At 40.8% G+C, this 22997-nt stretch overlaps 1 protein-coding gene across 1 annotated transcript; it reads left to right on the forward strand.

The window, feature by feature from the left end:
* Positions 1 to 985: 985 nt before the first annotated feature.
* ZP4 (zona pellucida glycoprotein 4) lies at positions 986 to 9200 on the forward strand. Its single transcript, XM_023728151.1, has 12 exons — positions 986 to 1163; positions 1449 to 1570; positions 1647 to 1749; positions 3339 to 3494; positions 4230 to 4417; positions 4964 to 5061; positions 5980 to 6110; positions 6291 to 6480; positions 6553 to 6700; positions 7249 to 7331; positions 8763 to 8872; positions 9097 to 9200. Exons 1-12 carry the CDS (start codon positions 986 to 988, stop codon positions 9198 to 9200), a joined length of 1611 nt encoding a protein of 536 aa, XP_023583919.1.
* Positions 9201 to 22997: the final 13797 nt, after the last annotated feature.

Genomic DNA, 22997 nt, shown 5'->3' on the forward strand with positions numbered 1-22997 from the left:
GGTGGCCAAGGCGTGGGAATTGTAGTTTATGAAAAGAACCAAAGTGTGAAAAGCAAGCAGTTAAGAAACCACGAACATACTTAAGGATATATGACCGAAAATAGGTAAAAGATTTACAAAGATCTGTAAGATGCAGAATTAGTTTGGGGAACTTGTGTCCTAACCCGCATTTTCTCCTAGATCCTATGGGGGTTGGGGGTGGGGAGGATAATAGGACAAATATATCAAATATAAGTTTTGGAATTTGCAAAGAAGAGACTGCTGTGGTGGGATTCTCTCTTAAGACCAGGGAAATGCTCGAGGTCAGCTTTTCTCAGGAATCAAGTTGAAACTTTTCTGAAATTTCTACCCAGAGGCTTCTTACAAAAGCTTTCTAAGAACCAGTGGAGAAGGCAAGAAGGGTCCTTGTAGGCCCCACTGTCACCCAATAATGCAGTCTGCTATCATTCACTGTGTGCTCCTGGCTTGGCAAGCTGGTGCCAGGCACTTGACATGGAATATCTCACTTAAGCCTCATGAGCACGGCTGCCAGGAGATACAGCCCCATTTTAGGGACAAGAAAACTGAGATTCTGAGAGGTAGCAGTAACTTACCCAGTGCCCATAGCTCATAAGACGCAGAACCAGGATTCACACCAGATATGCAAAATTCTAGAGAACAGTCTTCTAAAATGAATAAGCCAGTGCTATACTGAGCAACCTCAAGGAAGCCTCTTTTGCTAAAATGTACCACATTCTCCTGCGGTTTCCTGAAAACCTCCTGGATGGTGAAGTTTAATGCAATGCAGCTGCAAACTGTGCTTCTAAATGATTGAAGCTGGAGGAATTACCTTTTCCAAAGGCATCCCACCTGTGTTGTTACAAAGATGTGCAGCTGAAATGGAACTTTCTTTCTGGATATAAAGACACTCCCAGCAAGGGCCTAGCCGCTGGCTCTTGGGAGAGGACGTGTGGAACTTTCAGGGTACAGGACTCCTAGCAGCACCATGCAGCTACTGCAGTGCATCTTGCTCTCTGTTCAATTATCTCTGACTTTGAGCGGCCAAGATAAGCCTGTGGCACCAGATTACTCAGGTGTGCTCCACTGTGGGCACCAGAGCTTCCAGTTCACTGCAAACCTTCCAAGCCAGGAGGCAGCAAGTCCTCCTGCACTAATAGCTTGGGGTAAGTTAGACCATTTTGCCCATCTTAGCTCCGCAAAGATCTACCTTTTCTACTGACTAAAGCTATCGTCTAGCCTCCTGCCCTGATACTTTGCCCCTATAGCTTCCATCTATAGAATGAATAATCTAGACTAACTTTAGTTTCGTATCTGATCCCCCTCTTGTGTCTCTCTCTCCTTATTGGCACCTGCCCCTTGAGGTCTGATGGCAAAGTTCCCTATCCTTGCCCAGCACTGGTGACCACAGGTACTGACCACTTGTGCTTTTCACCCCTCCTGCCCCCTAGACAATGAAGGAGGGCTGCACCAGCTGCAGAATGACCCAGACTGTGGGACCTCCATCAGGGAGGGCACAGGCAGCTCCGTGGTGCTGGAGGCGTCCTACAGTGGCTGCTATGTTACTGAGCAGGTAAGTATGACCTGTCAGGGACACTTGGTCCCCCCTTGCCCCCATCCAAGTTGACTCCAAGGGCGTGTCTCTCCAGGACTCTCATTACATCATGCCGGTTGGGGTCGAAGGAACAGATGCAGCTGGACACAAGACAGTGACAAAGATGAAGGTGCTCAAGTGCCCTGTGTACCCTCAAGGTAAGAGGTGGAAGCTTCCAGGTTCTGAATGGTGTGGCCCTCTGCTGCTGAGAGAGTACCCCTCAGCCTCCCCTACCTGCTCTGAATAGTGACCCTTGACTCTCATGAAGAATTTTCTCCAAGCTTTCACAACTGTGGCCGATCCTTAAGATGACTACCACTTAAGAGATTACTTAATGCCGAGGCACTGGGGCAAATGTTTTCCGTGTGAGCCCCCACAATCCTAACCCAGTGCTCTAGGCACTATTGCTGTCCCCCAGCAGCAGTAGGCCATCACTGGTGAATGGCAGAGCTGGGATCCAAACAAGAACTGGCCCAGAAGCAGGAGCCCCTCCCCCTTGGTAGGGAAGGAAACTGAAGCTAGCAAGAAGACTTGGTAAAGACCACATTGTTGTGTGTTGTCGAGTCGATTCTGACTCATAGTGACTGCCCCATAAGGTGTCCAAGGAGTGGCTCGTGGATTCAAACTGCCGACCTTTTAGATGGCAGCCTGAAATCTTATCCACTTAGCTACCAGGGCTCCAAATACCTCTTAGAAGCAGATTATTCAGAGACTAGGACTCTCAGCTGGGGCTACATGATCACTAACTGGGGAGTTGGTAGGAAGGATGACTCCTACTCAACTTCAACAACTCTTGGCTTTGCTATCTGAGAGCACTGCCTCAAACTTGTAACAGATTTGAACCTGTATGTAATTAATGCTTCCTTTCTGCCTAGATAGGAGTCCCTGGTTGCTGCAAACAGTTTTAAGTGTTCAACTACTAGCTTAAAGGTTGGTGGTTCAAGTCCACCCAGAGGCACCTTGAAAGACAGGCCGGGCAATCTGATTCTGAAAGATAATAGCTTGAAAACCCTATGGAGCAGTTCTACTCTACACGCATGGGGTTCCCATGAGTCGGACTTCACAGCAACTAATAACCACAACAACCTGCCTTGCTGCCTCAAAATGTAGGCCAGACCAATAGCACTGATAAAAGTAGAGGATCCTGTACCCTTCCCCCGGCCTACTGAACCAGAACCTGCATTTTAAAAAAAGATCCCCTAGTAATTTATAGTACACTAAAGCTTGAGAGTAGTCCCTGGGTGGTACAAATGGTTAACATGCTCAGCTGCTAACTGAAAGGTTGGAGGTTTGAATCTACCCAGAGGTGCCCGAAAGAAAGGCCTGGTGATCTAATTCCAAAAAATCAGCCATTGATAAACGTTATGGAGTACAGGTCTACTCTGACACCCGTGGGGTCAACATGAGATGGAATCGACAACAACTGGTACTGGTACTTGAGAAGCAGCTCTAAAGAACCAAAGAGAAATGTGCTTGAAGGGGGAATGGTAAGGAACCCCACTGCTTCTAACTGTTGGTACTGACTCTCCTTTCAAACAGGACCACTTTCAGGGAGCTCTTACAATGGGACTTAGCCTTTACTTCACCTTCTACCTGAGATTTAATCTACAGCATGTGATATGGATATACCTATCCCAATTGTCTAGATGTCTGAGAATCTAATGGTAATACTTTCTGGCAAAATGATGTCTTTATTTAAATGCCAACCTTCCTGTTACCTGGCTTCAGTTACTCTTCTCTTCTTAAAATCTCACCCTAGATGGTCCAGATGCTGACCGCTGTGACTCCGTCCCAGTCTGGACTAGGGTGTCATGTGGTCCTTCACGCATCACTCAAGGAGACTGTGAAGCCCTAGGCTGCTGCTACAACTCGGAAGAGAATTCCTGTTACTATGGAAACACAGGTGCATTATTGTGTCTTTGAAACCAGCTGAGGAAAAGTGCTAATACTTATAACTAAATCCAGAGAGTAGAGGTTTTTCACTCAGTGGACAAATACTAAAGATGATTGGAGGATGATGTATAAAGCAAGGTGTTCTTAGAACACTTGGACTCTAACTGAAATTTTTACATCCTCCAATCGTCTATTCCCCTAGAATCCAAATAAAGTAAGTAACATTCGATAATTTAAGAAATTAAGTCTATGTGTAGGATACCTGCTTATAGGCAGAAACGTAATCTATTCCCAAGGGATAGCCACTTCGGTAGTTAATGGTCTTCTCAAAACTAAAACTTCCTGAGCATTTAATCTCAAACTACTTTTTTCTACATGTCCCAAAATTGTGCTCCAATGTTTTCTAATGTCAAAACTGGCTCTCAGTGAGCTTGTATATGCCACATTCTATTCTAAGCTCTGAATTCTAACTGCTAAGTAAAAAGAAGCAAGTACTAATTCCCTAGTTTGAGCAGATGAAGAAGCTGAAGCAAGGAAGTAAATACTTGGCCTAAGGTCACGCAGTAAGCGGCAGAGCCAGGATTCAAACCCTGCTCTGGAAGGCTGGGAATACCAAACCCTCAGAGGGAGATCAAAAGCTACTAACTTGTTAGACTCTTGTCTGGATCAACTAACTTGTTAGACTCTTGTCTGGATCACTCCAAAAATGAAAAATGATCTGGCTTGAACCCAACCCCTGTTTCAGTGACCTCACACTGTTCCCGAGATGGCCAGTTCTCCATCGCAGTGTCTAAGAACGTGACCTTGCCCCCACTGCTCTTGAATTCTGTGCGCTTGGTCTTTGGGAATGACAGTGAATGTAACCCTGTGATGGCAACACGTGCCTTTGTCCTGTTCCGGTTTCCATTTACTTCCTGTGGTACCACAAGACAGGTTAGAACAACTTCCCTTTGACCTTGCTTTTGGATTTGGAAGTCGGGTGGGAATGTCCTAGTGGCTGGTGGAGAGTTGGAATATCTTAACCATGAGGGATAATCCTGAAGACTTCTTTGTGTTTAGGATACTCTCTAGGGCAGAGTAACAGGTTGTCACTGAGAAAGTTGATGACCTCCCCTGGGTCTTCAGCTGAGACTATCACAGCTGGGGTCCAGCTAAGGGGCTATCCTTTAACAAAGTGTCCTCGATGAGAAGAACAAGAGACACTGACTCTTCAGGTTCCATTTACTGTGCTGCTCTGGAAAACAAGCAGGGTAGGTGGACTGGGATTGGTGGTAGTGCTCCCGGATGCCTCTTCCAGGTCCTTTGCTCTGAAATGAGGTGTCAAGTGATAGCTTCCCAGGGTAGTCAATGCTACTGCACTCAGGGAGTAGAAATGTATGAAAGGGCAGTACTGCCAAGTGCTGGAGCAAAGCAAGTTCTAAAGTAAAGTAGTAAAGGACTAGCAGGAATGACAACGTTTCTCTTTACCCACTCTTCTAGATAACTGGAGGCCAAGCTGTATATGAAAATCAACTGATTGCAACTAGGGATGTGAGAACGTGGAGCCATGGTTCTATTACCCGTGACAGTATCTTCAGGTAAAGGTCTTTAACCTGACCCTACTTGGCAAAATAGTTTCTCCTTCTCCATAAAGCAGAAGCTGTAAGCCAATCTTGAATCTATAGAAGAATACTTCTTCTCAATAGCTTTCAGAGTTCTGTCATTTTCCTTGATATTTGCACTGTCTTGATTCTCCTCCGGTCTTGCTGACCACTATTTCACCAAGTCTACCTCCATCCCTGCCTCTAACTTGAACTAAACTTCTAACTCACCTAGATTTCTAACTCATTTATCTTGGGCATTTCTGTTTCTCGTTTTGACTTTTTTTTTTTTTTTTTTTTTTTTTTCCTACCTCCATTGTACATGCTGTAGCCAGAAGAATTCCTCTTAAAACTTTGTCAGGTCACACATTTTAAAACTTTCTAGTTTTCCCATTGTTTAAGATCTTAAACATAACCCTCAGGACTCCGTATGAAATGGCTCTTATTTTGCCTCTCCAGCCTGCTTCTTAGAATACTCTCAGAACACTGTCCTTCACTATTCCCCAATCCCAGGATGGCCTTCTATGGAACTCTCAAAAGGACATGAAGCTCTTTCTTGCCTCCATGTTTTGTTCTTCTTCCCCTACCTCTCAGCACAGTTATTACTTGTCATCCCATTTCATATCCAGTTCCCTCTAAGGCCTTCTGTGGCCACCTTCTCTACAGCAGGTACCCGTTTCTCACAGGATCATGTTTATTTCTTTTATGGCTTTGCTCACTATTTCGAAACTCTCACTGGTTCTGTGTATGTGTTGGTCTCCCCAACTAAAATGTAGTTCCCAAAAAAGGTAAGGATCATATACATTTTGTTAAATTTTTCCAACACCTAGCACTTACTAGGTCCTTAATATTAAAATGAAGGGCAATACAGTTTACCCACTCACACTCACTGGCTTAAGTCCTATTTTTCTGCAGGCTTCGAGTCAGCTGCAGCTACTCTATAAGTGGCAATGTCCTTCCAGCTAATGTCCAGGTTTTTACTCTCCCACCACCCCTTCCTGACACCCAGCCTGGACCCCTCACTCTGGAACTTCAGATTGCCAAAGGTAAGTCCCTCTTGGCTACAGCATCTGGCCTACAGTATATGCCTGTCATTTTTTCTGAAATATGAAAACCCTAAGCTGGTAATGAAAGATGCTTTATATGGATGATGGTCCAACTCGGGCAATCTCAAGGCCCCTATTTGTCTATACTGCTTCATCTCCTTATTTTGGTCTCTTTTGCAGACAAAAACTATAGCTCCTACTATACTACTGGTGACTACCCAGTGGTGAAGTTCCTTCGGGATCCCATCTATGTGGAGGTCTCCATCCTCCATAGAACAGACCCCTACCTAGGGTTACTCCTTCATCAGTGTTGGGCCACACCCAGCACAAACCACCTGTATGAACCACAGTGGCCCATATTGGTGAATGGGTAAGTGGTTCTTAAAAACATTTGTGCCAGACCTTCAAAGGAGCCCATCCTGACTGTTATCTCTTTGCTTAGATGCCCCTACACTGGAGACAATTATCAGACCCAACTGATCCCTGTCCAGGAAGCCACAGGCCTTCCATTTCCTTCTTACTACCAGCGCTTCAGCATTTTTACCTTCGCTTTTGTGGACTCAGAGGGAAAGCAGGCACTCAGAGGACCGGTATGATGATTTCTCCCAGGCTCCTCAGTGTGGCTTTGAACCCTCCAAGTTAGAGTTGTATCCATGTCCTACCACTTCTCACCCAGAAATAGCACTCTAATGTTATTGATACTGCCTCAGAACAATCTTGCTACAAAGGACTTGAGTGACATCCATCAACTACAAGCTCTAGTTCTTTAGTGCTATTGTGATGATCAGCTTAGACTAAGTTCTTGTTCTGATAACTTTTTTTGACTCCTTCCTGGGAAGATAACACAGGTTTGAAAAGACATACGACACGGTCTTTACAACCAGGGCTTTGAAGCAGTTCATTCCAGTCCGAACCCCTGCTGAGAATTTGCATTTCTACCTCAGATGTACTAAATCAGAATCTACATTTTAATAAATGCTCCAGGTGATTCTTATGTATAACTTCTGGGAATTTGTTGGAAATGCAAATTCTCAGCAGGGAACTTGTTGGAAATGCAAACTCTCAGCAGAGGTTTGAACCAGAATAAACCAGTTCAAAGCCTCAATTACAGCATGGCCCCAATTCTCCTGGCTCCTAGGTGTATCTACACTGCAGTGCATCACTATGCCGACCTGCTGGCACACCGTCCTGTATGATGACCTGTCCTGTTAGCAGCCGTGAGTGTTGACATTGTCTTCACTAGAAGACAGATCTGAATAAGTCTTTTAGAGTCTCAGTTCTAACCTCTTCTAGCCTTTGGGCAAATGATTTCAAATTGAAGACTCATTTTTATTAGTGAGACTTCTTTAAGTATTTAACTTTATGATGCATTGGAACAGAAAGACAAATGATTTTCCTAGAATCCCAGGCCTGTTAAAGAGAAACTATAAAACCTCTAACTGTGGGCCTTGGCTTTTTCCTGTAAATCTTCATTAAACCTGGAGTCAAACTCAGCCATGGCCTACATATGGATCAACTTAACATCACACTTAAGTCTGGGTAGTTCACAAAGGCCAACTTCTACATCTGCTTGAAGTCAGGTCTGGCAACATGGCCTAAAGATCCACAGGTGGAGTATGATTGTGGACTTAGGGTATACTCTTGAGTTGTCAGGCCAATAGTTATACAGTGTATGTACTTCACCTAGTCCATTAACTTGTACTTGTCTAACCCATGAATTAATTGGTATTCATGACTCCTTAAAGCTTTAAGCTCATTCTAGCAAAAAAAAGATGCGAGGAGGAACTCAGTGATCACTAAAACACAAGCCCAATGCTGTCAGTTGATCTGACTCATAGCAATCCTATAGGACAGAGTAGAACTGCCCTATAGGATTTCCAAGGAGCAGCTGGTGGATTTGAACTGCTGACCTTTTGGTTAGCAGCCAAGCTCTTAACCACTACACCACAGTGCTCCCACAGTGATTAAATAGTAACTATTATGAAAGGTGCTATATTAAATACTTTAACATCCAGCTCTAATGATAGCTATTGCCTCTGCTTCTAAAGAACTAGACTCACTTAGATTTACTTTCCTAACATCCTGTTAGTTTCCATCAAGTCTATTCCAACTCATGGCAACTTTATGGTGCAGAATAGAACTGCTTCATAGGGTTTTCAAGGCTGTGATCTTTTCAGAAGGAGATTTCCAGGCCTATCTTCTGAGGTACCTCTGGGTGGGTTCAAACCACCAACCATTTGGCTAGTAGTCAAGCACTTAATCTTTTGTGCCACGCATGGACTCCTTCCTAAGGTCCTACAACTGGCAAATAAATGTAGGATTCAAATCCAGCTCTGTTATCTGTTCTTATGTTTTATCAATTCATAGAGAAGGGTCTAATTATAAATGTTACTGTTATATCTGTACTGAGGAAAGGATGGAAGTTTAGGGATAGTCTATAACATCATAATCTCTGTGTCCAAACTCTAGTCAAACTGAGCAGAGTGTTAGATACAAGGTCAAGTTTTATATTCATACACTAACGTGAGGTTTTTTAAGGCATGGATCAGAGCTTTACATATCGAGGGACATGGCCTTAGATAAAACTCATTTCTACCCCCCTAAATATGCTAATAAATCACTAGCTCCCATCTCTCCATTAGGAAGTGGAAGAAGCTCTGACATTCACTTTCAGAACAATACTGCCAGCATTTCTAGCAAAGGACCAATGATTCTCCTCCAAGCCTCTAAGGACTCTTCAGAAAAGCTTCATCAGTATTCAAGTAAGTGGGAAAAGATCGACTCTAACTTACCTGAATCCTTATACTGAAACATCAATCAAACTACAGCCATCTCTTCACCTCTGCCCTCTCTCTTAATATGATCAATATCTACCTCAAAACAAACCTATATATATTTCTATAGCCAAATTATGGCAGTCTTCATCAGGAAGTAGAATTCACTGGTTGGTTTTGGCATTCACTAACCTACCTTTTCCATCCTACAGGTTCTCCTGTAGACTCTCAAGCTCTGTGGGTGGCTGGCCTTTCTGGAGCCTTAATCATTGGAGCCTTGTTAGTGTCCTACTTGGCTATCAGAAAATGGAAATGAGTGACTCAGACCAAATATATTAATAAAACCTGACTGTGCTACCAACCTGTGCCCAGCTGCTAATTTGAAAGGCTAAAGGCTGCTCTAAAGAAACTAATCTCCTATCTGTTCTTGGCATCTCGTTTTTCAGGGTGAAATTTTGTCTGAGGAAAAGACTAAAAACCATGACGTATTAATCTTTCCAGTCCTTTTAACTTCTGAATGGAATAACATTTGGGGTAGAATTTCATAGTTGGTTGACAATTCAAGCAATGTATACAAGGACTAAATATCTCAGACTTAGCAAAGATTTTACAAGCTCAAGAGGGGTGTAGAACAAAACTCTTCCACAAGACAGAGTAACCAAACTAGGTTAGAAGAAGTCTAGAACTAGTCATAAGCCTTCGAGGCCAGTGGTTCTCAAACACCAGTGTGCATCTGGATCACAGGTGGGCTGGTTAAAACAGATTGTAGGTCTCTACCTCCAGAGTTTCTAACTTAGTAGGTCTGGGGTGGGGCCTAAGGAATTGTATCCCTAACCATTTCCAGGTGATGCTGATCTTCTAGTCGGAAGAACACACTTTGAAAACCATCCCTTAGAACAGTGACTACAAGCAGGTAGCTGGTCAACTGGAGGTGGCTTGATCAGAAGAGATTCAGTTTTGAGCCATAATGTACAAGTAGTTTCCTTGTTTAGTAGTTCTTAAGACACTGTTAGAAAAACAGAGGGAGGAAGCGGCATTAATGTGACTTCCAAGGTAAATGCCCTGCTCAAAGAACTTTCTGGTAGCTAATGCTGTTGGTCATAACTGTGGGGTAGTCTCTACTCTCCCACAGTGGAACTCTGAAATTAATCCTGCTTAAATAATGTTTGCCAATACACCCCCTTTAAGGAGTAATGTTTAGGTCACTTCACACTTCATCCAAGTAATTGGTGTTTAATTTTGGTTCTTGAACAGCTGCTTTGTAGTCAAGCAAACCCCATTTCAAACTGCTTTGAAAACAGGGAAGGAATATTGCCCACTTGCTTTTGATGTGGCAGGAGCTATCCTAGTTGCTTGATGTTTAGTAACACACTTGATCCTCATGAAAACCTAATAAGGCAGGCACTTATCCTCCTCTTCAGAAATAGAAAGGAAGCACATAGAGGAAAAATAACTAATTCAGTCACCCAGCCAACAAAGGGTAGAGCTGAAATTTGAATACAGTCTGAGTTCAGACCTGATTTTAACTCTACATTGTACTGAAAATCCTCAGCTTTTCAGTGGGACCTGCTTCCCGTGGGAGACACAGCTTCAGCTGAATAAAGGGTTTTCTTAGGCTTGCCTCTGCCTGTCTGTCTCCTGCTTGGGGAAAAGAGGTTAACTTAGATGGTTGTATGCACTGGTCTGTGACTACTGATTGCCTTCTACTTAAGGACAAGCCTTTTACAGAGGGAGAGCTTGCTCTGCAATTGTAGTGGGAGAGTAGTAATTCACCTAGGTAATCATGAGTGAATAGGAGAAATCCATTTTAATAATTGTATTTAACCTAATATATCAAAAATGTTATCCTTTCAATATGTAATAAATACAAAAAGTTTAGATTGATTTTTCATATTGTTAAAATCCAGTATTTATAGAAAATCTCAATTTGATAAATTTTTATTAAATACTGTTCTTTCAGGATTTAGTATTTTCTAAGACTTACAGTTAAAAGTAGAATCACATATCTGAATAGAGTATTTTTAAACAAACTAAAGCTAAGAATGTAATTCTTTTCATACTTACATTTCAATTGCTCAATAGCAACATCTGACTAGTAGGTACAGCACCTAGTAGGTACAGCATAGGTCTAAAGTTCACTGAGTTCAAGCTGGTGTTTGACATACTATGTAACAGGAGAAACTGCCCCAGCAGCTAGGGCAGACAAGTGTCAGATTGTAAACCCTAAGAAGGAAAAATAAAGCCAGGTAAAGGGACAGAGTTAGAGAGGAGGGATTGTCAATTCCCTGGTAATCTATCTTGACTTTCCATTTTAAGGAAGTCGCATCTCACCCTTCCTGTGACAAACTGAAGGATGTGCTAGCGAGTTCTTGGTTAACTCCTTTAAAACAAAGCTAGTGTGTGTGGTCCTCTAAACGAAATTGCCGTGATTAAGCCAGATATCTAGATTACCAAAGAAAGGGAGGCTAGTCTAGCATAGCGCCTGGCACATTGGTTATTTACTCAGTGTCTAAATGATTTTTCTCTTTTGCGGGGAAAGGTGGTAGCATGGGATATAGTGCTGGAACCAACAAGAAGAAAAGCAATACACTGGTGCTTATACCTCTACCTAGAACCCACACCTCATTCCTTACCTCAGGCTTGTCAGTATCCTTTCCTAGATGACAAGAATGAAGTCAGCAGTTTCCATCTCTTGACACCTGTTCCTAGCTGACTTGACAAGAACGATGCAGTTGAAGGGCAAGGCTTAGTACGTTTCCCAAAGTGTGTTCACACTCTGTAGCATGTTCCTAGGCTTTGGGTAAGGTATACTGTGACCAAGTTTGGGGAACCCAGAGGCCAAGCCAGGTTCTCTCTAGCAGAGCTTCTCAACCTGATTCATTAACATCCTGTGAAACTCCAAAGGGAGCTAAAAATTTACTACACAAATATTTGATCATGGAACCTCTTTTCTGAGTATCTTGCAGGAGTAATGTTTATACTTCTAGATGTAGAGTGTTCCTGATTTCCTAATATTGAATCCTTATTAGAACTTAGTCTAGTCATAAGGGGAAAGAAATATTGTTGCAGGGAGAAATTATTACTATATATTTCTGAATTGAATAGCCCTTGATCAAAATTATCTCATTTGAATTTGAATCACTGCTATAAAGACAAGTGGTACTTGGGACCATTAACTTGAATAGTTTTTTAATATATGTAATCTCTTAGCAAAATTCAAAATTTCAATATCCCCAGAGGCTCCATTTTTAAACTTCTTCTACTGTTTTTTGTCACTTGTCCAATTTTGAATAGTCCCCAGTAAGTTCCTGCCAAAGATTAATAGTTCTCCAAACTCTTCCCTACACTCACGATAACCTCCAAATTTAGTGAAACCAGTGTTTAAGTCGATGAAGCTTTACCCTTTGGCTAAAGGACTATTCAGCCTGAACCAGAGGTATAATGCAATTCTTTCTTACGTACCTTGGGTTTTTCCTGAATGCAATAAAGATAGCATCATTTTGATGCTGATTTTGGTTTTCTCTATGTGCCTGTCACTAACATCTTGCAGAGCATTCATGTAGTTATGTAACCTTCTAATGTGGTGTGACAGTTCTCTAAGCCCACTGCACAGCTGGTAGCCTAAAATTTACCTTCAATGTCATCCCTTTCTTTATAGAAGGAATCACAGGTCATGTCTCCTAGCTTATTACCTAGTCTTGATGGTATGTACCATTCTGTATCAATTTGAGAAAGGATGCATGAGGCATGCCCAGGAGTATCTTTTTTTCTCCACTCAACTTTTGGTGGTTTAGTTAGGTACCATGTTATAAATTAGGAATAACCTTCCCTCAAGGAGCTCTGGTGGTACAGTGGTTAAAGTGCTCAGCTGCTAACCAAAAGGTTGGTGGTTCGAACCCACCAGCCACTCCGCAGGAGAAAGATGTGGCAGTCTGCTTCCGTAAAGATTACACCCTTGGAAATTCTATGAGGCAGTTCTACTCTATCCTATAGGGTCTCTATGAGTCAAAATCGACTTGATGGCAATGGGGAAGCTTCTCTCAATTTTGAAGGTATTGCCCCATTGACTTTCAGCTTTTAGTGCTGTAGTCTAATATCGTTCCGACCTCTGATCCTTCATAAAGTGACCAATGCTTGGATATTTCATATGCTTTAAAATTTAGGATATTCTCTATCATTGTCTATTACAATGAATCAAAATTTATTGTGCTTGGTTGATGAAAAAGTTTCATTCTATAGCTTCATGGCCTTTATTTAGCTCAGGGAAATGTTATTTCTGATTTCATCCTCTCAGGCTTGATTTTCTGGAACTCTTATTTGGCTATTAAACCACCAAGTTGATATAAATTTTTTAACCCCTTTTATGTATCTTTGGGTTTCTGGTTCCTCAAAGTGAATACACTCTCAAAAGGAAAGGAATAGAGTTTTTTGCTTCCCGATGAGGTTTATATATGAAAGTTTCACACATAAGATGAAGCATGACAAAAGAACTCGTGGACCTATTCCCAGCCTAAGATCTACAGAATCACCAAAATAAGCTCCCAAGAAGCTCTCTCCTGATGTTACCACCACCCCACCCCACCCCCCGCCAACTCCCTTCCAGATGTAACACTCTCAAATCATCTGTTCCCAGTTCCTTGGTTTTCTTTAGTTTTAACATGAGATGATTTTTATAAAACTTATAGAAATTCTTTGTGTATTATTACCTGACTTTCATTCAACACTGTTTCTAGGATTCATCTATATAGATTTGTTTGTCTTGTTTTGAAAACTGCATTGTCTCTCTTCTCAGACATTTTTAATCTGTATTAATATTTCTTTAAATATTTTGTCTATTCACGTAAAGAGTTACAAAAGCCAATCAGAAGCTCTGTGTAGATGTGACTAACAAATGCTTGTGTTCATATTTCTTCCCCATTTATGTGAGTTTACCTCTGCGGAGTAACACTGATGGTGGAGTATATGTCTGTAACACTGAATTCTTCCTACCTTGCACCCCTAAATTTCAAGAATCTCTGGTCTCTAGTTAACCTGTGGCCTACCAAGATGAAAGAGGATAACTTTCCTGGTCATATGGCAAAGGGATAAGGTGTTTAACAACTCATAGTTTTTTGTTTTTTAATTGAGGCATATGATGAAGCATATAAAGTATACTAATACAGTAGGTAGCTTACTTAATTTTTATATATGTATAAGTCAGAATCGACTTGACGGCAATGAGTTTGGTTTGGCTTGGTTATACATCCATATAACCACCACTCTGAACGAGAGAACATATGGAGCATCCCAGGAAGTTTTTGTTGTTGTTGTTCCTACTTCCCCTTGTCATGGATTGAATTGTGTCCCCCGCAAAAAATGTGCGTCAACTTGGACAGTGCGTGATTCCCAGTACTGTGTGATTGTCTACCATTTTGTAATCTGATGTGATTTTCCTATGTGTTATAAATTCTACCTCTTTGATGTTAGTGAAGTGAAATTAGCTGCAGTTATGTTAATGAGGCAGGACTCAATCTATAAGATTAGGTTGTGTCTTATGTCCATCTCTTTTGAGAGATAAAAGGGAGAAGCAAGCAGAGAGACATGGGGACCTCATGCCACCAAGAAACAAGAGCCAGGAGAATAGCATGTCCTTTGGACCCAGGGTCCCTGCACTGAGAAGTTCCTCTACCAGGGAAGATTGATGACAAAGACCTTGCCCCAGAGCCGACAGAGAGAGGAATCCTTCCCCCAGATCTGGCACCCTGAATTTGGACTTCTAGCTTCCTAGAATCTGAGAGAATAAATTTCTCTTTGTTAAAGCCATCCACTTGTGATATTTCTGTTATAGCAGCATTAGATAACTAAGACACCCCTATACAATGGATAACAGCTATTCTAATTTCTATCACCATAATTATTTCACCTGTTACTGAACTTTACGTAAATGGATTCATATAGTAAGTACTCTTGTGGCCTCTTCAACCTAATGTCTGAGATTCATCTACATCATATGTACCAATAGTTATTCCTCTTTTATTGTTATATACTCCATTATATAAATGGCATCATTATATAAAGATACCATTATCACACTGATGGACATGTGGCTTGTTCTTAGTTTGGACCAATAAGTAATAAAGTTGCTATGAACATTGTGGTAGCTAGCCTCCTTGCTTCCTGGTGTATACAACCTTGTGTGGTCTCTTCCCACTTTGAATTGAACTGACCTTGTGTGACAGGAGAACACAGCAAAAGTAGTCATGTGTGATTTCTAAGACTAGGTCGTAAAAGGTACGGAGGCTTCTACCGTAGACTCTTAAATCACTTGCTCTGAGGAAAGCCAGATATTACACCATACAGATGCTGAAGCAGCCCTGTGGATTAGGACTGAGGCCTCCAACCAACAGCCATTGTTGAGCCTCCTTCAAAGTGGATCTTCCAGCCCCTGTCAACATCTGTTGCAATTATAAAAGGCCCTGGGCCAGAGCTACTCAGCTCAACTACTTCTGAATACCTGTTCCACCAAAACAATGAGAGAAGTGATTATTGTTTTAAGTCATATTGTTGATTTGTTAGGCAAAATAGATAACTAATATATTTTTTAAGTTTTTTGTGGACATGTTTTAATTTATCTTAGATATCAAGGAATAGAATTGCTGAATCATAGGCTAGATGTATATTTGACTTCACAAGAAACTATCAAACTATTTTCCCAAACATTTCTACTATTTTTACACTCAGCCCAAATATGTACAATTTCCAGTTTCTCTAAGTCGTTAAGTGGGCACCTACTATCAAAGATAAGACTGCCATAGTCCAGTGTGAGTGCTTCATCGTGCTTATCTGGGCAGTTCTCCTACTGAGAAGTTATACCTAGTTTGGTCTACAGGGAGCCACGTTGGTCTTTGCCCCCTCTCTGTTATCTCTCTAGTTTCTGACATTGCACAAGTTTGTAACTGCAGACCCTATCAACCTGTCCTACTTCCTCCCTGCTGTTAGCAAGCTGAAAGATTGTGGTTGCCTGTGTCCCATCAGCCCTCCAGCAAGGGACTTTTAAAATAAGCTGAAGGAAATATCCTATAGAAACTAAGATTGAGAGAGTAAATTTTTCAGAACAGTAAGTTTGGGATGAAGATTTGTCAGTCACCAAACACTTAGAAATCTAAGCTGTGTTAAGATTTCTTCATCAGCCAGTTTCCCAGAAAACAAGTCTTTTTATCTGAGAGCAAATCTTAGAGAACCCAAGGCAGCTAGAAACAGCATTTTGACTTCAGTCCCATATAACAAAAAATTATTTCACCAGATTCTGTTTGACAAAATAAATTTCATTTTGTGTTAGAAATTACTCACTTTTTCAACCACCAAAGGGGAACTTAGTTACATGATCTGAAGAACAGAAGAAACAGTAGGGAACCAAAAAGGTGAACCTGATACCACAGCAACCAGCCAGAAGGAAGCCTATTCCTCTCAATAGAGAATGTCATACTCACATCTTCTCCTAAATTATTTAGACACTGATGTGATTGTTGGCAAAGCATTTCAACTCAATGACCTCAACTTTCTTACTTTTAAAATGGTACTAAATCATTTGTTTCTGTCTCTAAATTTTTAACTCTTAGAATACTTTTAGATCCCTTCAATCATTTTCCATGGTCCTGATTTCCTGGCTATTACATAGAAACTCTACTTCCTTGATTCCTTGCTCCAATGTTTCATGCTGTGAGCATGGGTTTGTTTTTGTGACTTGCATCACAGCACATTTCTGCCTTCTCAGAGATAAAGTCTAGCTGCTTTTTAATCAAAGTCTGAGCAAGACTTGCTGCAAAATCTGCAGCTCAGAGGGATCAGGAATTAGGCAGTTCTCCTGACACTTACCAACCTCTCCTCTTTCCTACTTTTTCCAAGAAGTACTGTTTTTCCATCGTTCTGATATGAAATGAACAATAGACATAGCTATAGAAATGAAAACCATAGACATTGCTCTAGAGAGAAATCACTGTTCCCAATACCCAAAGTGGCCAGGTCAGGTGACAAGAAATGGCTAAATCAAGTGAAATTTCTCATTTCAAGTGAAGCATTTGGGAAGGGGAAGAGTGGAGAGAACAGAGGGCTAGCTGTAAAAAGAATTATGGCTGTAAAGTAAAAGAATGCTGTCATTAGTTCCATTGAGTCACCTCTGCCTAATGGCAATTCATGTGCAACAGAACCTGACGTTGCCCGTCCTGCACCATCTCCATGACTGTTGGCGTGATTGACTCTGTCAGACAACATTCTGTTGTGATCCATAAGGTTTGTCATGGCTAATTTTTGGAAGTAGTCAGGCCTTTCTTCCTAGTCTGTCTTAGTCTGAAACCTGTCCACCATGGGGGACCCTGCTGCTATTTGAAATATTGGTGGCATAGCTTCCAGAATTATAGTATCATGCAAGCCACCACAGAATGACAAACTGACAGGTGGTGGAAAATAAAAGAATAGGCTTCAATAATATTGAATAAAATGCATTGTACCTGCCAAATTTTGAACTATAACAGCTGCTACTTCACGGTGGCAAGGTGTGCACCAGGAAGTGGCCCTGGTTGGTGGGGGACCTGGTTCTCATTCCAGTCATCTTCCTGGCTGGCTGTGCTGCCAGACCTTGTCAACATCAGATTTCCCCCCTAAAAGTTCCCTTTTTCTCTTGTCAAGGGCAAAGGGCTGGCACAGAACAGGAATTCAGAGGGACATTTGCCAAGTGAATCACACAAAAATGATCGCCTAATTAAGCAAGATTTAGAGAGAGGAGCCTTAGAAGTTTCCCAGAGAATGAGTGTATTTTAAACAGAACACATTTCTGCCTGGGGGAGGAGACTTATAGGGCAAGTGGGTTATCTATCTCTTCCAGCAACTCCTTCCTTGCTCGCTGGACATTGTGTCTCTGGGATGACCACTTGGTTCACAGGAATGAAAAAAGCTTTGTGATAACAGAAGCTTGCACCTTTGCATGTACTTAATTATCTCTATTGTTTGGCACAAAGCATACAAATTTCAGATTTCCTATTACAGCACACACAACCCATTTTTCCCCTTGAGGAAAAGTGCTTGACCAAGGAATGAACACGCCACAAAGACAAATCATAAATCCAGTGGCAACAACAGCGCTCTTTTCTCAGGCCCCTAGATTTTGGTTCTCATGATTTTTTTGTTTATTTGTTTGTTTGTTTTTAACAGCTTTATTGAGAGATACATCACATTCCACAGAATTCACCCATTTAAATATACAAGTCTCTGGTTTTTAGTGTATTTAGAGTTTTGCAACCATCATTACAATCAATTGTAGAACATTTTCATCACCCAAAAGAAACCCTGTACCTATTAACAACCACTCCTCATTATCTTACCCCCCATGCCCCACCTCCACCCCTGGAAACCACTAATCTGCTTTCTAACTCTATAGATTTACCTATTTGGGGCATTTCATATAAATGGGTTCATACAGCATCTGACCTTTTGGGTCTGACTTCTTTCATTTAGCATAATGTTTACAAGGTTCATCCATGTCGTAGCTTGTATTAGTACTTTATTACTTTTTATCAGCAAATAATATTCCATTGCATGGATATACCACATTTTGTTTATCCATTCCTCATCAATTGATGGACATTTGGGTTTTTTCTACTTTTTGGGTATTATGAATAATACTGTTAAGAACATTCATGTACAAGTTTTCTGTGTGTGTATATGTGTGTGTGTGTGTGTGTTTATGTGTGTGTGGCTATATGTTTTCAATTCTCTTGGGTACACACCCAGGAGTAGAATTGCTGCATCCTATGGTAACTCTACAGCTAACATTTTGAGAAACTTTCGAACTGTTTTCCACAGTGGCTGCACCATTTTACATTCCCATGAGCAATTTATGAGGGCTACAATTTCTCCACATCGTCTCCAACAGTTGTTATTATCTGCCTTTTTGTCTTGGGTTTTTTAAAGTTATGTGTTCTTTCTAAATGCAAAAAAAAGTATAAAGACAATAAAAGGGACAACAATTTCACCCATAAAAACACAAAATGGCATAACCAAACTGGAAAAAAAAAAATCAAAAAGCACAAATAAAAGAAAGGGACTCCCGTTTCCCATTTCTAGTCTCTCTCCCTGAAAGTAACTTGTCAACAGTTTCTTGTATGTCAGTTCAGAAACGAGCTACTTGTGTATACGTCCTTCAGTTAACACAAAAGGGAAAACCCTGCCCAGGCTTTCCTGTACACTGTCACTGTTGTCTTTCTCTGTGTATACATGCTATCTGTGTTTTGTCCAGAAAGCTTGCAACCTCTGAGGAATAAGAACTTGTTTGTGCATGGACTCCATCAGGAGTCCTGGAGGGCTGAGAAGTTTTTTTTTTTTTTTTTTCCTTTTATATCTTCCCACAAGAAACAAAAAAACAAACTCATTGCTGTAGAGTCGAGTCTGACTCACAGCAACCATAAGGACAGAGTAGAACTACCACAAAGGGTTTCCAAGGCTGTAATCTTTATGGGAGCAGTCTGCCACATCTTTCTTCCGCGGAGCAGCTGGTGGGTTCAGACAGTCAACCTATTGGTTAACAGCTGAATGCTTAATCACTGTGTGTTTTTATGGGTGAAATTGTTGGCCCTTTTATTTTATTTTATTGGCTCCTTATATCTTCCCACAGGGCCTAGTAAAGTACTCTGTATATATGAAAATCCATTTTACAAGATTACTTTTATTTGACCGTGGGTGGGAACAGGTAGTGTGCGTGTTGGCTTTTTTTGCTGAGCTCCCTAAAGAAAATACTCGGGGGGGTGGGAGGGGATGCCTCCCGCATTACATTCTACACAAGCGCCCCATACTCTTGATAATGATGTGCATGTTCTTCCTCGTCTCCTTCATATGGTTTATACTCGCAAGTACGCTGTTTCTGGCATTTGATGTCGCCCAGGAAGCTACAGAGACAGGTGATAGAAAGGCACTCATAAACAAGTCTGTTCATAATGAAGGCTAAGGAAGAAGCCCTCTATCAAAGTCACATTTAAATACGATGAGTCAATACTTTTTGCAATTACCATGCAGACAAGCTTAACACAGTCTACTGGAGTGATCTCCTTAGGATAACACCAAAGCCCAGAGTCACCTCTGGATCATTTGGTGTCCTTGGTTTCGGGCCAATCGACTTGATGTTCCCTGTTTCCTGTGAATGAGTCGTTCTCCTTCTTTCACCCTATTGCCTTTACAGGATTAGATTCTCTAAACTGACATTTTAGCCTTTTTTTTTAAATCTCTTGTACCTCAGAGCCATCTTCTTTTGACCACTAAAGAAAAATAAAATATGAAAACTTTATTTAATAATTGAAGTATGGTAGTGCAATGAAAGTACTTCTTCAGCTGATTTTGATGAAAAAGAATAGCAGAATATATGGATGGAAAATTGGGCAGAGCACAAAAGCAACATTATATAAACATTATGATTGTGATAAATATTTATTTCATGTAAACAATGCACTGGGTAAAATGAGAAACAAAACGAGGTGCAGAATTAATCATGAGTCTAGCCTGGTGAACTTATCTAAGTGAAAGGTTAGTCTATGCAACAGATGGCTTGGGAAGAAAGATTAATTTATGCATTTTAACCCCTGAAATAAATGTTTGTTGTAGTTAGGTGTCGTCGATTCTTTTCCAACTCATAGTGACACTATGTACAACAGAACAAAACACTGCCAGGTCCTACACCATCCTCATTCTAAATGTTTAGAAAGCATAAAATAACAATTACCATTTTTGAGCATTATAACTTGTCAAGCACTGTGTAAGCCATTTCTGTAGATTATTTTATTTAATCCTTACTACAACCTATAAAGTGAGTAATATTATTATTGTCACCTTAAAAAATGAGTTTCTGAGTTTTATAAAGGTGATATTACATAGAAGGATGTGATTGATATAGTAGACAGTCAACAAATATTTAATAAATGAATGTTATGGATGGCCTACACCAGAGAAATGGGCAGGGAACCTCTGCAATGCTCTTCCAGCTGTAAGAGTCCATGAAGTAAAGGAGGAGCAATTTGTTTTCCAGGACCTCCCCATATGGCCTCACCCTAAATCTCAAATATCTTTTTAAATTTTTGCTTGATGACTTTCCAGCTTCCATGGAGCCCAGAAAACTGAGAATCAGAGAACAGGTAGATGCACTGGCAATTCAAATTTGGATTTGAATTTTTCTGATTCCAAAATCCATGCCCTTTCTGCTATAGCAACCCCCTTCATTCTTCCCCGTTTCAGGATTTCTCTTTGTTTTCTTCACTTCAAATTGGAAATATAAAATTATAGTGTTCCATTTAAAAACTTCCTGATCCAAAGGACTAAGGGACCACAGCTACCAAGGCCTCCATGAAACTGAGTCCAGTACAGCTGGATGGTGCCCGGCTACCACCACTGACTGCTCTGACCAGGATCACAACAGAGGATCCTGGACAGGGCTGGAGAAGGATGTAGAACAAAATTCTAATTCACCAAAAAAGACCAGATTTACTGGCTTGACAGAGACTAGAAAAACCCCAAGAGTATGGCCCCTGGATACCCTTTCAGCTCAGTGGTGAAGTCACTCCCGAGGTTTACCGGACAGCCTCATAAAACAAAACGAGACTAATGAGGCACAGCAGTTCAGGGACAAGGACTAGAAGGCAGGAGGGGACAGGAAAGCTGGTGATAGTGAGCCCAAGATTGAGAAGGGACAGTGTTGACATGTCATGGGGTTGTTAACCATTGTCATAGGGCAATATGTGTACTGACTGTTTAATGAGAAACTATTTGTTCTGCCACCAATAAAACAAAAAAAAAACAAAAAAAGAACTATCTATGTGAGATCAAACTGACAACAGCAACTCATAGGTTTTGAGGGGAAGTCTAGGGGGCAGTGAGTTGAAGATAATGGTGATGGAATAATTTGGAAAAGGATAGTGAGAATAGCAGCACGACTGGAAGAATGTAATCGATGTCACTGAATTGTACGTGTAGAAATTTTTGAAATAGTGTATCTTTGGCTATGTATATTGTCACCCAAAAGAAAAAAAAAAGAGGTCCTCCGAGATTGAGAAGGGAGAGTGTTGACATGTTATGGGGTTGTTAACCAATGTCATAAAACAATTTATGTACTGACTGTTTAATGAGAAACTATTTGTTCTGTAAACCTTCATCTAAAGTACAATAAAAAAAATTTTTTTTTTAAATAAAAACTTCCTGAACTTCTTATCTTTTTTTCAGATACTTGCACAAAATGTATAAATAGGAGAGTGCTGGGTGGTCTGGGTATCTAAGCACCCCCTGAAGCTTGGTAGGAAAGCCTTCTCAACTCAGCCCCTCTTTGGTATGTTTGGATAACTGCCTCTGCATTTCCATCTGTGTAAACTGGGATGTACAGACAATCTATGGATTAAGTCACTAATGTAAGATAATATTTTGACTTTTATTTACCCTAGCAAATTTCTGATATGGACTAAACCTTCTTATCCTGGAAGCAAAACCTGAAAAGACTTTCACTCGTAACATGGTGTTCCCACAACATCCAAATCACGTAATGTCCTATTTCACAGGAAGTATTGTGGATGGTAAGCAATGATGACTGTATCTTAAATACCACTGATTTCACCAATGGGGCTTATTTCTAACAATCATTAGGATAATTAGCAAAGCCTCAGGGTTGATGAAAGGATAAATAAAAGTATGACTGGGCAGTGGTCACAATGAGTGGGGCTTCCAGACTGGAATGTTAGTTGACCATCCCTCAAGGGTTTAAATTCCTGACATAGTAAATGGCTAGGTCTAGGGTGTAATTTAAATTTATATACTGTCCATGGTGAAATGTGTTAAATGAAAGACCTCATTGCAAACAGCTACATGCTATTCCAGTGTATGGCTATGCCAGATTTTTTTGAATCATCTTCATTTGGCAAACATTTACATCACTGACAGTTTTTACAGTATTATAAACAATTTAGACATTAACATCATTATAATTACACTTTTTTATACTTTTCTAATTATTCCTTGTATAAATTCTTACAAGTGGACTTACAGGGTCAAAAAGCATACACATTGCCCTGTTCCCAAAAAAAAAAACCAAGCAAAAAAAAAAAAAAAAAAA

The sequence above is a fragment of the Trichechus manatus genome, unplaced genomic scaffold, assembly GCF_000243295.1.
Source record: "Trichechus manatus latirostris isolate Lorelei unplaced genomic scaffold, TriManLat1.0 scaffold00021, whole genome shotgun sequence".
NCBI lineage: Eukaryota > Metazoa > Chordata > Mammalia > Sirenia > Trichechidae > Trichechus > Trichechus manatus.